The sequence below is a fragment of the Chinchilla lanigera genome, unplaced genomic scaffold (genome assembly GCF_000276665.1).
Source record: "Chinchilla lanigera isolate Chin_1 unplaced genomic scaffold, ChiLan1.0 scaffold00032, whole genome shotgun sequence".
NCBI classification, from domain to species: domain Eukaryota; kingdom Metazoa; phylum Chordata; class Mammalia; order Rodentia; family Chinchillidae; genus Chinchilla; species Chinchilla lanigera.
In genome coordinates this window covers 14,440,805-14,455,295 of record NW_004955433.1, presented here as the reverse complement: position 1 = coordinate 14,455,295, position 14,491 = coordinate 14,440,805, and the positions used below count along the sequence as shown (strand labels likewise).

Genomic DNA, 14,491 nt, shown 5'->3' with positions numbered 1-14,491 from the left:
CTCAGATTTCTTTTCACACAACAGGAAGTTCTTCTATTACAGAACAAAGGAAAAGACTGCATAACATTTTATGAGAACTAAACAATTCTGAGCTATGAGGCCTTTTTTTATATTCTATCTCTAAAACACACTTTATGTGGTAATGCCTCACTTCTCTGTTAAAATATACCAATTTTCCTCATCCTTTCAAACAGAAGGTCTTTTTTTTTTTTTTTTTTTTTTAAGGCCTTTGTTCTTCAAACAGAAGGTTTCTACAGTGTCAAGTGTCCGGTCCCAACAGCTCAACACACTCACAGCAGTGGCTATTCCAACAACTTCATAGCTAGTACAACAGTCAAGAATGTGCACACTGCGGGCATGATGGCACATACCTATAATCCCCACACTGAAGGGGCTGAAGCAGGAGGATCACTGAGTCCAAGGACAGCCCAGGCTGTTTCAAGTCATACTTTGAAAGAGCAGCCCAAGGAGGATCACTGAGTTCAAGGGCACCCCTTGATAGTGAGTTCAAAGCCAACTGGAACTGCATACTGAGACCCTGTCTCATAATTAAAAAAGAAAAAGAAAAAGTGCACATTGAAGCCCATTTCCAATTTTTTAAATTATACGTCTCACTTTGTAATTAAAGGGGACAACTAAGTTTTCAACCAGTCTTCTTTTACTCTCTCAAACTATCAGATTTAATGATTCCAAGGCATCTCTCCCTCAGTCATAACTCAAAGAAGAGAGGGCACACCCTCTAATCAAGAGGTGCCAAGGTTATGAAAGAAAAGGGTAGAACCTCTTGACAATCAACAACCACTCTTCCTGCAACCACTACAAGCCTCTGTCCAGCTCCCTCAATGAGCAGAACACTGCACCAGCCCTTGAGCCAGATTCTAATGTCAACTCTGTGCCCGGAGAGTGGTACCAGGTGAATGCTGGTGGTCACTTACATGGAGTGCTTAACTGTGACCCGCTCTTGCACACAGCCACCTGCTCAGTGCCACCCTCTTTGTCTTCTCTTTTTGATTTGTTCTGTTAGTTTACACATATTTATAAGAACCAATTAGTCTGGAGAGTTACAATTTGCATGAAGTCAGGTGTTGAATGTTCTGCTGAATTTCAACCACTCACTTTTCCACTGCCTTCTAATAGTGAGTAATTTTGGTATAGATAAATTATTTTCTGTATTCTAGAGTATACAGTTGATATCTTTGTCTGTATCTTTAAAAACCAAATGCACATGATACCCTTAGACAGCAAAATCATATTATACGATCAAGATTTCAACATTCCGGCACACTGCCAGAGCTTAATGGCCAGTTAGACACTAAGTAAGGAAATGGGTCTGCATTAAACCCACAAATAAGTCAACAATCAATAGTTCAGTATTACACTAAAATTTTGATGTGCCCTTTAAATTGCTTCTAGCAGCATCCTTCTAACCCAAGCTCAGCTTCAGAAACAAAACAAAGAAGATCAAGCAAGAAGTCGAACACAACCTATTTTCACAAGCACAAAGCCTTGGCATTTTGAAACTAAAAGCTGCTCCAGGATTTCACAGAAATCCTTTACAGTGTACCTGTAGGGCAGCAAACCTGAGAAATAATAGGCTGAGCTTTAGACAGTAAATTAAACTGACAGCTCAGCAAGCAGAAAACTGCGGCAAAAGAGCAAGCACCTAGAGATAAACAAATGAAGCAGGTTTGGCTATCCTGCAAAACTCATCTCCCCTCAAACCCAGCAGGAGTTTGTACCAGGGTTTAGAAAGTATGCTTCCCCTCAAAAAACATTATTTTACCAGTACACTCATTTAATAAGAGCAATGCCTACCATAGTCATTCAGAAATGTTCATCTCTCTCTGGCATTGTGGGCTTTCTACTCTATTTTGCTCTAAATGTGCAATCAACTATACTTCTATTTCGTATTTCCACTAGCCTTCCTCCTTCAAATACATCCTGAAAATTCATCCCTTTACTACAATGGTCTTAGTCTAAATGGAATTCAAAACCCAGGAGGCTAACAGCGCAGTACTGAATTCAAACTAACAGATCAGCATTCAAGTCTGCGATACCTTGCTTCAACAAGCCTTAGGTTCCTCATCAGTGAAATGGGGATAGCAATATTGGCCTTGATGGCTGCTGGACAGATTAAATGAGGAAGCCTAGAAAGAGCACGGGACAGCATCTAGAATAATTAATGCTCAACAGAGCTCAGCCTTGCCTCCCTGATGACACCTAGGGTAAAACAAGACAGGATTTTAAAATTCTCTTTAAACCATGTTTCCATGCACAGGGAAGGGAGGGGATGAAAAGAAAAAGGCTGGAAGGAGGCAGGTAGGCAGGACTCTTACACTCACACTACTCCAAAGCACAGTTCAAAAAGTTTCATTCTGCAAACAGCATTCCCAGTCTGCCAGAGATAAGTACAAAAACTGAAAATACGCAAGTAGAAACTTTTACAGCAACATGACAAAAGTAATTTTCTCTGTATTGAGTCTAACAAAAAAAAAAAAAAATCACTGCTTATATTTTGCATGCCTTTTATTCCATTTTTTTCTAGTAATTCATTTTTATTGTATTTTTATAAAAGAATCTCTCCGTCTAAGACAAAATTGGGGGTGGGACTGGTCTAGAAAGTACTGATTCAGTAAAAGTACTTTGTGAATGACTAATACCCACCACTACTTTCTTCAACACAAAGATATGTGAGGCAGCTTAGGATCTCATCCTAGGACCAAGTATTACTGTAAATGCCAATAAACCTTCAAGGATCCACTGAGGCCCTGCTCATTTAGAGACTAATCCTGCTGAGACAGGATGATGTGCTTTGTGAGTAATGGAAAATGTCCCTAAGATAGCAACAGCATTTTTTATTTATTTTTTATTATTTTGGTCTTTTTTAGACAGAGTTTCACTATGTAGTTCAGGCCGGCCCTGAACTCACTTTGTAGCCCTGGCTGGCTTCAAACTTGCAGGGATCCTCCTGTCTCAGCCTCCTAAGTGCTGGGATTACAGGCACGCGCCACCACACCCGGCAGCAACAGCATTTTAAAATAATTTTAAAATGGGGTGGGGAGTGAAGGAAAATCTTGTCCATAATCTTTTGCTTATGCCATTCAAAGAAATAAACCAAATCAGGCCACAATAATAAAAGATCAGCCATCAAGCCCACACTCCCATTTACATTCCGCTGACCTGATTCTCTCTTTTGCTTTATAAATTAAATAGCCCAGTCCTAGCTGTAAATATGTTTTATAAGACAAGGGTTCTTTCTGAGGCATTTCTTGGCCGCTGCGTCATGCCCAGCCCTGCTCAGCAGACTTTGCTGCAGCGCTTCCAGTGCTGCAGATTTATGCAAAGCACAGGCAGGATTCTGCTGACTGCATCTCAGCCTCATAGCCACTCCACAGTGAGAAGCAGGGTGGCCTTTCTTCCTCAATGATAATTAAAGTGGCACGTGCATCACTGCTGGTCTTGTGATCACTGAGGACCAGCAGCTGTCAGAACCCAGGGCTTCAGCCCCAGCATGGCTACTAGCAACCTGGAATGAGGGAACTCATTCAACCTCTCTATATCTGAGGTGCAAATATAGGCTGAGCATTTATCAAACAGAAAAATTTCTTTAAAAGAAAGCAATATGTGCCCCACCTCCATTTCCAATACTGGGTATCAAATCTGGGGCAACCACTCTACCCCTGAACTACTCCAGCCCTTTGTTACTTCACTTTGAGACACGGTCTGGCTAAGCTGCTTAAAATGGCCTTGAACTTGTGATTTGCCTGCCTCAGCCTCCAGAGTAGCTGGGATTACAGGAATGCACTATGATGCCTAGCTTGCAATCGTTCTTAGTATAGGTCTTGTCACCAGAGCAGGCTGCCCTTCTACCTCCCAGCTTCTTTTTTTGGTCCTCAACCAACAAAAATGACTAAAACCAAGCCTCCCCTATCACAGCCCTTCTCTCAGTTTCTTCACAGAATATGTATTTGTGGTAGAAACACCATCCAAGACCCAAAGTTCTGTATCTAAGGAGCTACACTTTACAACTACCATCAATCAAAGGAGCCACATTAGGCTGCAGGCCTGGAAAGCTCTGGATCAAACATTCTAAAACGGAAATAAAGAGATCACAAAGCGCTGTGGCAAGCAGATCAAAGTGGCATACGGGGTCAAGGGCTGCCATCTGAGAATAACAGACTGGTCTACAGTAATGCATTCAATATCTGACAAGGCTTTAACCACCATTTAAATCACATCTACTCCAGTATCAAATAGTTCAGCAGATAAAAAGACATGCCCATTTCTGATTCCTGAAACTAAGCAATTTAAAGATGCCAGACTAAAGATGACAATATATTTTCCTCATCTCCAGAGTGCTGGGGCATCAATAGATATTGGCAGATTAAGAGAAACCTAGTGAAGGAGAGAGGGATGACTCAACTCCAGCTCAAAGGCAGCAGAGCCTGGCCAGTATCTGAGGAGCTCTACCAAAATGTTAGATGAATATTTTAGCTACGGGCTTGTTCCAAAATACTCTTACAGAATCATTCTAACTTCTTTCCTAAGTTGATAACTGATATCTGCTTGTTCCCTACAGGATATAAGAAAACTCTGAGAAGACAAAAAAGCCTGTCGTTTCCTGCTTGCTCACACAGAATGTATTCAGCATCCATCTACTTGCTTGTTCTGAAAGCCTTGCATTCAAGTAACTGTGAATGGATAAATAAAAGGACTGAAATCTTATATCCCTGGCTCATATAATAGCAGTTTGAAACAATGTCTGCAAACCCGTTTTTATTCCAGTTACCATTTTTAATTCCATTCACAGAATTTCAGTGTGCCACCAGATCACAATGCCTACCTTTTCTCTTATCATAGACAAGCAGAAAAACTAAATTATTTCCATTCCTACCATAGTAATCAGCATGAGGCTATAAAACAAGATGACATATTAGCCTGTCTGTATAAAGACATTCTTTTATTTATTACAGGTTACTGTTTTCTCTTGTTTTGTTTTTACCAACTCTGAGATTTATACTAGGTTAAGATTTAATGACATGGAACAGGAAATATTAATATTTTTTATTTTAAAGGCAATAATAAAATAACAACAAAGACAAAACAAAACAACACAAAAACAATAAAAATGATACAGGATTTCAAAACAAAATGATAGGAATTAACAATAGTTGTTATATTACACATTGTTATCTTCAACGAAGTTGCCCAGATTACCAGATATAAGAATGCAAGATCAAACAATGAAAGAGAATAAAAAGTAATTAAAAAAATTAGAAACGATACAGAGCTTCACTGAACAAGATAGTAGGAATTTAACAGTGGTTGTTATATTGCACACTGTTGTCTTCAAATAAGCATGTAAAATTGATCAAGAAAGAAGAAAAAAATAAAATAAAATTTAAGGATTAACTGTTCCTTTTACTAAACCAATAAACATCAGCAGTATAACTACCCCAGCTATCTGTGTGTGTGTGTGTGTGTGTGTGTGTGTGTGTGTGTGTAGATAGTATTTTCCCTTCTTTCTTTCTTTGGTACAACAGATAGCATGAAAGGGAAAGAAACTGCTGAAAGGAAAGGAACAACTGGGACGAGGGAAAGGAAAAAGGAAATATTAATATTAAGCAGGGGGAGCACAGACACCACTGTGCTTACGCTGAGAACAAAGAAGCACAGCACAACTCCTGTCTCAAAGGCCTGGGCAAGTGAGATACATACCTTTTCTACACGCACTTTAGCCACTGCACCTGAATCCTGGCCTAAAAATACCTGGTGTTCAAGGAAAGGACCCTGGATCCAGGGATAATCAGACTCATTTGCTAGTAAGCCAAAGCCCATGAACGACAGGTTGTGTTAAGTCCAGGAAAAACAGTTGCTATAAGCTGGGAGAGGGCAAGATTCAAATATCCAGTAAAGTCCTCTACAAACGCAAAACAGGTTACCATGAACTTCCTGCTGATTCTCCTAGGGCCACAAGGACTACAACAAAGCAGATAAACACAAACACTTAACTAAAAACACCACAGATTACATGGAACACTTGCTTATAATTTTATATTATGTGAAAAAATTTAGCAAAATCTTATTCCTTCAGTCCACAGTCCATCAACACAAAAATTTATAATCGTCCAATTTAGACTGGATCAGCATTTTGCTCAGAGAATCCTGCTCAAACATATTAAGTGCAGGAACAACATAGTATTTCTTAAACTGTTTCTCAAAACTGTACAAGTTCTCAGTATGCAGACAGATGCAAATCTTATGAGTGAACCACATCTCCTCCTTAGATGTACTACTGTAACTCCGGTAAGAGCTCTGCTTGGTACACACGCTTGGAAGTTTTGGTTTCTAGAAACGGATAAAATGACAAATGCATTTTTAAAAAAGTAGTCCTAGAATTAAGCTATCCTTTCAGACTGCACTTCCCCTCAACTGACTTAAACTAGGAAAGTTTATTGTACTTTTTCCTTAATATTAATATCTACCTGGTAATATTGCTAAAGAGATACTATTAGCACAATAACCGTTCTAGACCAGTCTGACCCTCTTTCCAACAAACTGACACAAGATTTTGGTAACCTGTTCCCAAACAACAACTTGCTAGGCCAGGTGTGGTGAGACAGGCCTGTAATCTCAGAACTTGGGAGGCTGAGACAGGAGGATTACTGCTAAGTTCAAGACCAGTCTGCACTACATAGCAAGACCCTATCTCAAAACACAAAAACAAAAGACTTGCCAAGACTACAAACACACAATTAGTGAACAACACAACTACTTTTCCTCTTTGTTGTTATATATGGCTAAATTTAGGCAACAACACATATCTCAATTCTTAAGATAGAAAAGTTGAGCAGTCACACATCCCTATAATCCCAGCTTGGGAGGCTGAGGCAGGAGGACTGCTGCAAGTTCAAAGGCAGCAATACGGTGAACTATATGGTGAAAGTTAAGTGATTTGAGTAAGAATTTAAGGCCAGGAGTGGTGGCGCACATCTGTAATCCCAGCACTGGGGAGGCTGTGGCAGGAGGATCACTGAGTTCAAGACCAGCCTGAATTGTATAGTGATACCCTGTCTCAAAATGACCAAAAAAGAAAAGAAATTAAGTTATAAGAAGTTACAACACAACTGATTCATTTATACACTTATCAAAGCCATTCAATTTTTTCTTGCTGTTTAAAATACAAACTAAACATGATTTGAACATATTCCACATTTCCAAGGACAGAAAAATAAAGGAAATAAAGAATATTTTATTACAGATACAGTGCAGTAACCAAAATAAGTTTTTTTAACAAGTTAATTACCACTGTATTATTAATCTTACATGTGAGAAATCAGTTTTCTTTTTTTTTTTTTCTGTCTTTTTGAGACAGGGTGTTGCTATGCAGCTCAGGCTGGCCTTGAGCTCACTTTGTAGCCCAGGCTGATCTCGAACTTACAAGGGTCCTCCTGCCTTAGCCTCCCAAGTGCTGGGATTACAGGTGTGCGCCACCACGCTCGGCTGTTTTCTTGACTACTTTTTTTATGGTTATTTTATCCCTGTGTAAGATTTCTTTTTCCCTTTACTCATATAAGACAGATGTCCATTCAGATAGCTAAGCAGATTATTAAGATCTTCAAAATAGGGTTTTTTAGGTTTTTTTTTTTTTTTTTTTTTGGTAGAAAGGGCTGCATTTTCACTTATCTAATATTAAAACTGGCTACTCCTAAGACAAGCCCAACATAATCTAGAATTCTTTCAACTTTGTAAGAGAGCATTCAGAAAAGTTCCCTTTTCCTAAGCAGTGAAGATATATTATATTTGGAGGCCATGGGGAAGGAAGATTTGAGAAGACTATGTAAGAAGTGCCATCTAAGCCAGAGTCTTGGACTGAAATTAGGACATGGACATTCATGGAGGCTACTCCAAGTTACAGGAAGGGGATAAGCAAAGGCCAAGAGTGTAATAGAAAAAGCAAAGGTTGGCAAAAGCAGAGAAAATACACACAAAGCAGCTCTTCCTACCTTAGGAAAATGACACTATTTAATCTTACTTATACTTACCCCCAAAATGATATATTTAATACTTTATAGAAAGCAGACTATCTCTGTTGAAAAGGTCTCTAGAGAACTCTCCCTAGTAGGAATAGGGCACGGTAATATGTGCCTATAGTCTCAGTTACTCAGGAGTTTGAGGCAGGAGAATCAGATGAGCCCAGGAGTTTGATTCCAGCCTTGATACCACAGCAAGACCCCATCTCCAAAGTAAGTAAATCTATCTCAAGCACATTACAAAATGTTTGCCAACTTGTTCTGAGAGAGTAACTAGTACTGAACTCTTGAATCAGATACAAGTAGTCGGGCTCATTTTCTAAATACCCAAAAGAGAACATTGCTAAGATCAGATGCTTGGCTGGGATGTGCAGTCACTGGCACAATTAGCAGTGTATGTCTTATCCAGATACTCCATACTTCATATGACTGTGAAATGGAGTTAGACTTGAAGAAGTTTCATCATTTACAGTTTTGAAATTTCTTGTACTTTTAAGGGTAGTGTGTTCAATGTTTTCCCCCAGAAGATATGACCACATCCAAGTTCCTCTACTTATATATATGTTATTATTTGGAAATAAAAATAAGAGTCTTTGCAAACACAACTAAGTTAAAGATCTCAAGATGAGATCACCCTAGACTGAGGATGGACCCTAAACCCAATGACCATGACTAAATCCAATCCTCCCTTAGAGAAGAAAGGGAGATCTGACATAAGGAAGAACCTGTGAAGACAAAGAAGGAGACTGGAATTATGCTACCACAAGCCAGAGAATGCCTAAAGCCACCAAAAGCTGACAGATGCAGGATTCTTCCCTAGAGCTGGTGGAGGAAACATAATGCTCCCAATATCTTGATTTCAAATTTCTAGACTCAGAAATTGTGATAGAATCAATTTCAGTTGTTTTAGGCTACCAAGTTTGTGGTAATTTGTTGCTGCATAGACAGGGATTTAATATAGTAAATTTAGCAATAATATTATTGCTTTGGCCTAATGCCATTTGGAAATATTATAGCTTAATGCTGGGAAACTGCAGCTCCAATTTTTATGGCTGATTCACGCTATTTCTGCCCAGCCTTCTTGAAATATACACGCAATCTAGTGAAAAAGCCCAGAACATAACTAAACTATGTAAATTTACAATTCAGTATTACATAATACATTTCAACCATGGTACATCAGGTCTGTTCAGAGCTCAATAAACATGTGCAACCTGCCTTCAATATTTTTTCTCCAAAGACAAAAGTGAGCAAGTAGATCTAAGAGGACTTGTACCCAAGTACAAAATCACTCTGAAAAGATCAGTACAGTCTTTTTAGCAGTGTGTTCTATTACATCATGGCTCCTCACCTCTATTATACATATTTGTCAGTCTTCTTCATGATCATTTCTAAAAACTAAACTCAATAGCCATATTAAAAATTACAGTAGCATCATCCACATGTATATTTTTATGGATTTTTTTAAAATGTACTGTTGCTGGCCACAGTAATTTTTTAAAAAATACATTCTCAACACATGCCACCATCATTCACCAGGCATGGTGGCACATACCTGTAAGCTTAGCACTGAGGAAACAGAAGCAGGAAGATCACTGTATACACTCAAGGTCAGTCGGGGCTACACAGAGGCCTAAAAGAAAGCCTAAACTACACAGCAAGCCTCTATCTCAAAACAAAAACAAAAACAAAAAAAATCATGGATTATGACAAACAAAACAGCAACAAAAAAACCATATTAATTTCAAGCCCCATTAGAAAGTGAAGGAAATATAGTCAATATTTACCAAAGAGAAAAGGACAATCTACACCTGAGAAAGTACTTTTCAAGCTTATAAGTAATGCAAATGACAAATAGTAGAAAGTCCCAGGGAACATCTGCCAAGGGCATTAGCACTTCTTTTATGAACACTACTTTAAGGATCTTATAAACTGACAATAATTTTCCTCGGATTGAGATTTAGCAAATGGGATTAGGGCGTGTTCTCATTTCAAAACAATACACTGGTTGAAAAGCAAAAGCTCATATAGAGAAGACCATCACATTTACAGTAAATAAATTCTATCTCAATAAAGCTATTAAAATAAATGGGAAAAAATAACAATCAGATATCGGACTTTTCTTCCTACCTCTTTTTGTCTGTAACTCACTATTATTTGTCTATTTGTTTTCCAGAGAAACTATCTTGTAGATAACAATATGTAAAACAATAACCATTAATAATTTCCTACCACTTTGTCTGTAATTTGGTAAACCCCCCCCCATTATTATGTTATCCTTCTTTTACTCTTTAAAATAAAAATAAAGATTTTGGGCTTTTCTAAAAATAAACAACTGAAAATTTCCTATTTTACTCTTGGATAATCAACACATTACAAGAATATTTAAAGGAGACCACTTAATGCCAAGGGTATGAACTGACTCAGTATTTACACTTAACTAAGTATACAAGTCAGACAAGGACATAATACTACCAGATGTTGTATGAAGTTTAAGTATAGGTCAACAATTTAAAGCCTCCAATCCCTACTGACAGATTTGAGTCCCAACAGATCAGGCCAAAGCCACAGCCTTTTAGACCTAAGCTATGTTCTCCTTGTTTTAAGTCTTTGCTAGCAAGAAGATGAAGTACAGAGAACTTATTTCAAAACTACTTCAGGTCTAGATGATAAATTCCCAACTAATGAAAAGTTACCTTGGCCTGACCATTTTGTATTTTTGAAGCTATTCTAGAAAGTCTAAGTGAGAGGTGAAATTCTGAAATGGAAAGATCTTTCTTTACTTTCAAAAGTTCAAAAATTTCCCATACAGGCCCAAAACTCACAGCCACGCTCATTCCAAATTAAGAAATTCTCTTTGATGTGATGAGCACGCATTGCTGGGAAACCATCTAATGCGGGTGTTGAAGATGGTGTTCTTGAATTAAGCAGGTTAGAAGACACGATCATTACCACTCAAAGTATTTATAAATCTGTCAATACCTCAAGGTTAAAAAATGCGATACTACATCAATATAAGTGCACAAAATACATTACTAAATGTTACTGATGTACAAAGTACATTACTGAATGTTACTGAGTGTTCCAAATAAGTATTCCAGAAATGCCAAAGAAAATTTTAAAAGCAGTTAGTTTTTCAAATAAACAACTTCTTTGAAATTTTCAACATTAAAAATAATCAAGCAACCAAACAATATTTCAGCCAGTGCCATTTCTTTTCACACTATTAGGTTTGCTCCCAAAATATAATATATATAGATCTTTCGAATTGTTTAAGCTCTGTCTCATTCACCCCATATCATCTGTTATAACTACTTGTTTACAGAGCATAAAGCAGTTGTGCTGGGTGGGAGAAAGCTGACTGAAAATGTTTAAGTATATATGCCATTTTAAGATTATATAGAAAGGAGAAGACACCTATAAATTGACAGGCAAATATAACTCAGGAGAATATCAATAACTCGAAAAATTATGAACATTTACAGTCATTCAACTCAAATTAGATTTCCAAATAAACTCAGCAGATGGATTAAAATGGCTCTTGGAAAGGGTAGTAGGGTAGAGCATTAACTCAAACTGAGGCCAAAGAACAATGCAATTATTACCCGTTTCTATTAGGGTTTGCCTGTACAGAACCTGGGACCTGTTCATTTCAGGAGTAAATCAAATCAGGCAGAGTGGTGCACACCTATAGTCCTGACTATTCAGGAAGCTAACATAGGAGGATCATTTTAGCCTAGGAGTTTAAGGTCAGCCTGGGCAACACAACGAAGAGTTCATCTCAAAAAAAAAGGTTAAGGTAAATCCACGATAAAAATACTGTTCTACTGTCCCTTCACTCTAATGCAAATACACTGTTCCAATTCCTCCAAACTAAATGGACCACAAGGTTTTTCTTTAACAATTTTACATCAGTTTCTGATTAGATTAAAAGAGCCATCAATTGTTGGTGGCATATTTGGGTAAATGAGACTGGAGTGCTCTATTAGACTATTTCATTTCCTGGTGCCACTAACGCAGCCAAATATTTTCTGGAAGTCACTGAATAGGTTTCAGTAAATAGTGCTCAAAGTTTTCCCCAGCTCTTTGCCAATGAATACAAGCAAGATGTAGAAAAGAAATGTGAAAGATAAATAGTAGAATTATTTGCAACCTAGTAAAGAAAGCAAGAGCAACCTACAACTAATGTCTCTGTGCTTGGATTAAGCCCAAAGAAGGAAGAGAAATCTGTTCTCATAATTAAGATTATCTAAAGAGGGCAGAGTGGAATCACTTTCTTACACTTAGCCACACAGAGCACTGTCAAAATAACCCCATATTCCCCACTCTACCTCCAAAGCTGAGTCTCTCATTCTTTAAATATCTGGGGAAGAAGAAAATGAACAAAGAAAATTAGAATTCTTAAATCCGATGTGAACAAAGGGCCACGGCCCTCAGCCTGGGTTACACACTCAGAGTTCCACATGCATGGGCGGCCCTTACCTGAATGTCTGTGTCCTTCACAGGCTCGAGAGGTTCAAAGGTGGTTGCTGCGCTCAGACTCTCCAGTCGCTGGGAGATGTGGGATATGTCAAGTCCTCGAGATCCAAGGAGAACTGACCTACATGGGGGCAGGGCAGGGAGACAAAGAGGAAAAAGCAGGAGTAGGACATCTAATATGCTTCATAAAAAATTACAAAGTGTTTTTTATTCAAAACTTCCTACTGTCCGGACAATTTTATGTGGCTGTTTTATATTTCCCTATAAAGATCTATTACCTGGTATAACAGATACAACACTGCATTTGGCAGTAAGAGAGACCTGAGTTCTGATCACACCTGAATTAGAAAGAGCACCTCGGGGCTGGGGATTTAGCTCAGCGGCAAAAGCGCCTGCCTGGCAAGTGCAAGGTCGTGAGTTCAGTTCCCGGTACCGGAGAAAAACCAAAAAAAAAAGAAAGAGCACCTCATCTGCAGTGAAATACCAGCACCAAAGATTGGGCTGTCCAAATACCTTAAAGAATACTATGAGGTGGATGCAATTATTCAGCTTCATTTTATAGATGCGAGAACTAAGATGGAAAAAGGTTAAACAATTTGAAAGTTAGAGAACCAAGAAGTGGGAGAGATAGGTCATTTAGCTCTAGAACACACTCTTTTTTGGGGGTTGGGGGGGGGGATGGAGATACTGAGTATTGAACCCATGGCCTCACAAATGCTAGGCAAATGCTGAGCTAGATCCCCAGCTTTCTTCTTGTTTTTTATTTTGAGATATGGTTATGCTAAGTTGCCCAGGTTGGTCTTAAATTTGCAATCCTCCTGCATAAGCCTCCCTAGAACCCAAACAATCCCCATCTACACCTATAGCCTCTGAAAAAACAGACACAGTGAACCACAAATTTTAGAAGCTTTACGAGTAAGCTAGTCCATACTTCGTTCACTGGCTGAAGGAACTAAAAGTCCTCGGCAGTCAATTTATTCAAGGGCAATCAAATCAGAACTCAAGTTCTCCATGGTTTCTCTTCAAAAGTCAAACACTATTCCAGTACCTCTGTATGTTCTATCTCTGCTGCCTACACCAACAATATAGAAAACTGTCACCTGACAGTATTATGGTTGATACATTGTGTCAACTTGGGGAGTCTACAGGTTTGGCTAAGTGACTCATCCTGAGCCTGTGGAAGAAGAGGGCATGGAGATTATGTGAGAGCTACATGCCTCTTAGGTGGCGGTAGCCTGTTTACAATGTAAGGGAGGGGAAGAGGCTGCTTGCCTCCATTCCTCCCCTTTTGCTCTGGCTGTTTGCTGTTCCGCTGCCATTCCCCACTTTGCTCTTGTTGCTTTGTTATCTTCTGCCTCGGAGCCAGCCAGGTATGGACTAAAGCCTCCACAAACTGTAAGCCAAATAAACCTTTCCTTCCTTCATTTTGGACATTGGGTATTTTGACTCACCAACGAGAGAAAAGTAACCAAGACAGACCAGTAAATGTTTTTAAAGAGAAATGGAAATAATACAACCACGTTTATCTCTGCTCATTCTGGCAACACAACAATGAATGAGTTTTAAAATAACAACAGATTCTCATTAATAACTAGAACACTTCCAGGAAGAAACTTGGAGAAACAGACTAGTATTTTAGGTTGCTGTTTGGGATTACCTTTTAGTACCAAAATACCTTGTTCACGAAGTATATGCTCACTTTTAATAACTTTGAAGCTAGAGCATTTGGCAGTATATGTAACACCTGTGATATATAATCCAAGATTTTCAATTTTGAACTAATACATACAAGAGAAAGGATTTCCCATATTTGTTCTATTCTAATAAATATTGCAGCAACAGATTATATTTACCCAAAGGGTTCCTCTCTGTAGATACTTTTTTAGGTCAACTATGATGCCACTCCAGCTACCATAACAGATGGACAATTTTGTTTGTCCTAACAATTGTTCAGTCACCCTTCTAATACAATGGATCTC

At 38.5% G+C, this 14,491-nt stretch overlaps 1 protein-coding gene across 1 annotated transcript in view; it reads right to left on the bottom strand.

The window, feature by feature from the left end:
- Nup93 (nucleoporin 93kDa) overlaps positions 1–14,491 on the bottom strand; it is a 125,214-nt gene that overhangs the window by 77,997 nt on the left and 32,726 nt on the right. The window contains exon 3 of the mRNA XM_005388358.2: positions 12,516–12,633. Within this exon, the coding sequence (XP_005388415.1) occupies positions 12,516–12,633 (118 nt within the window). The remainder of the gene's footprint in view (positions 1–12,515; positions 12,634–14,491) is intronic.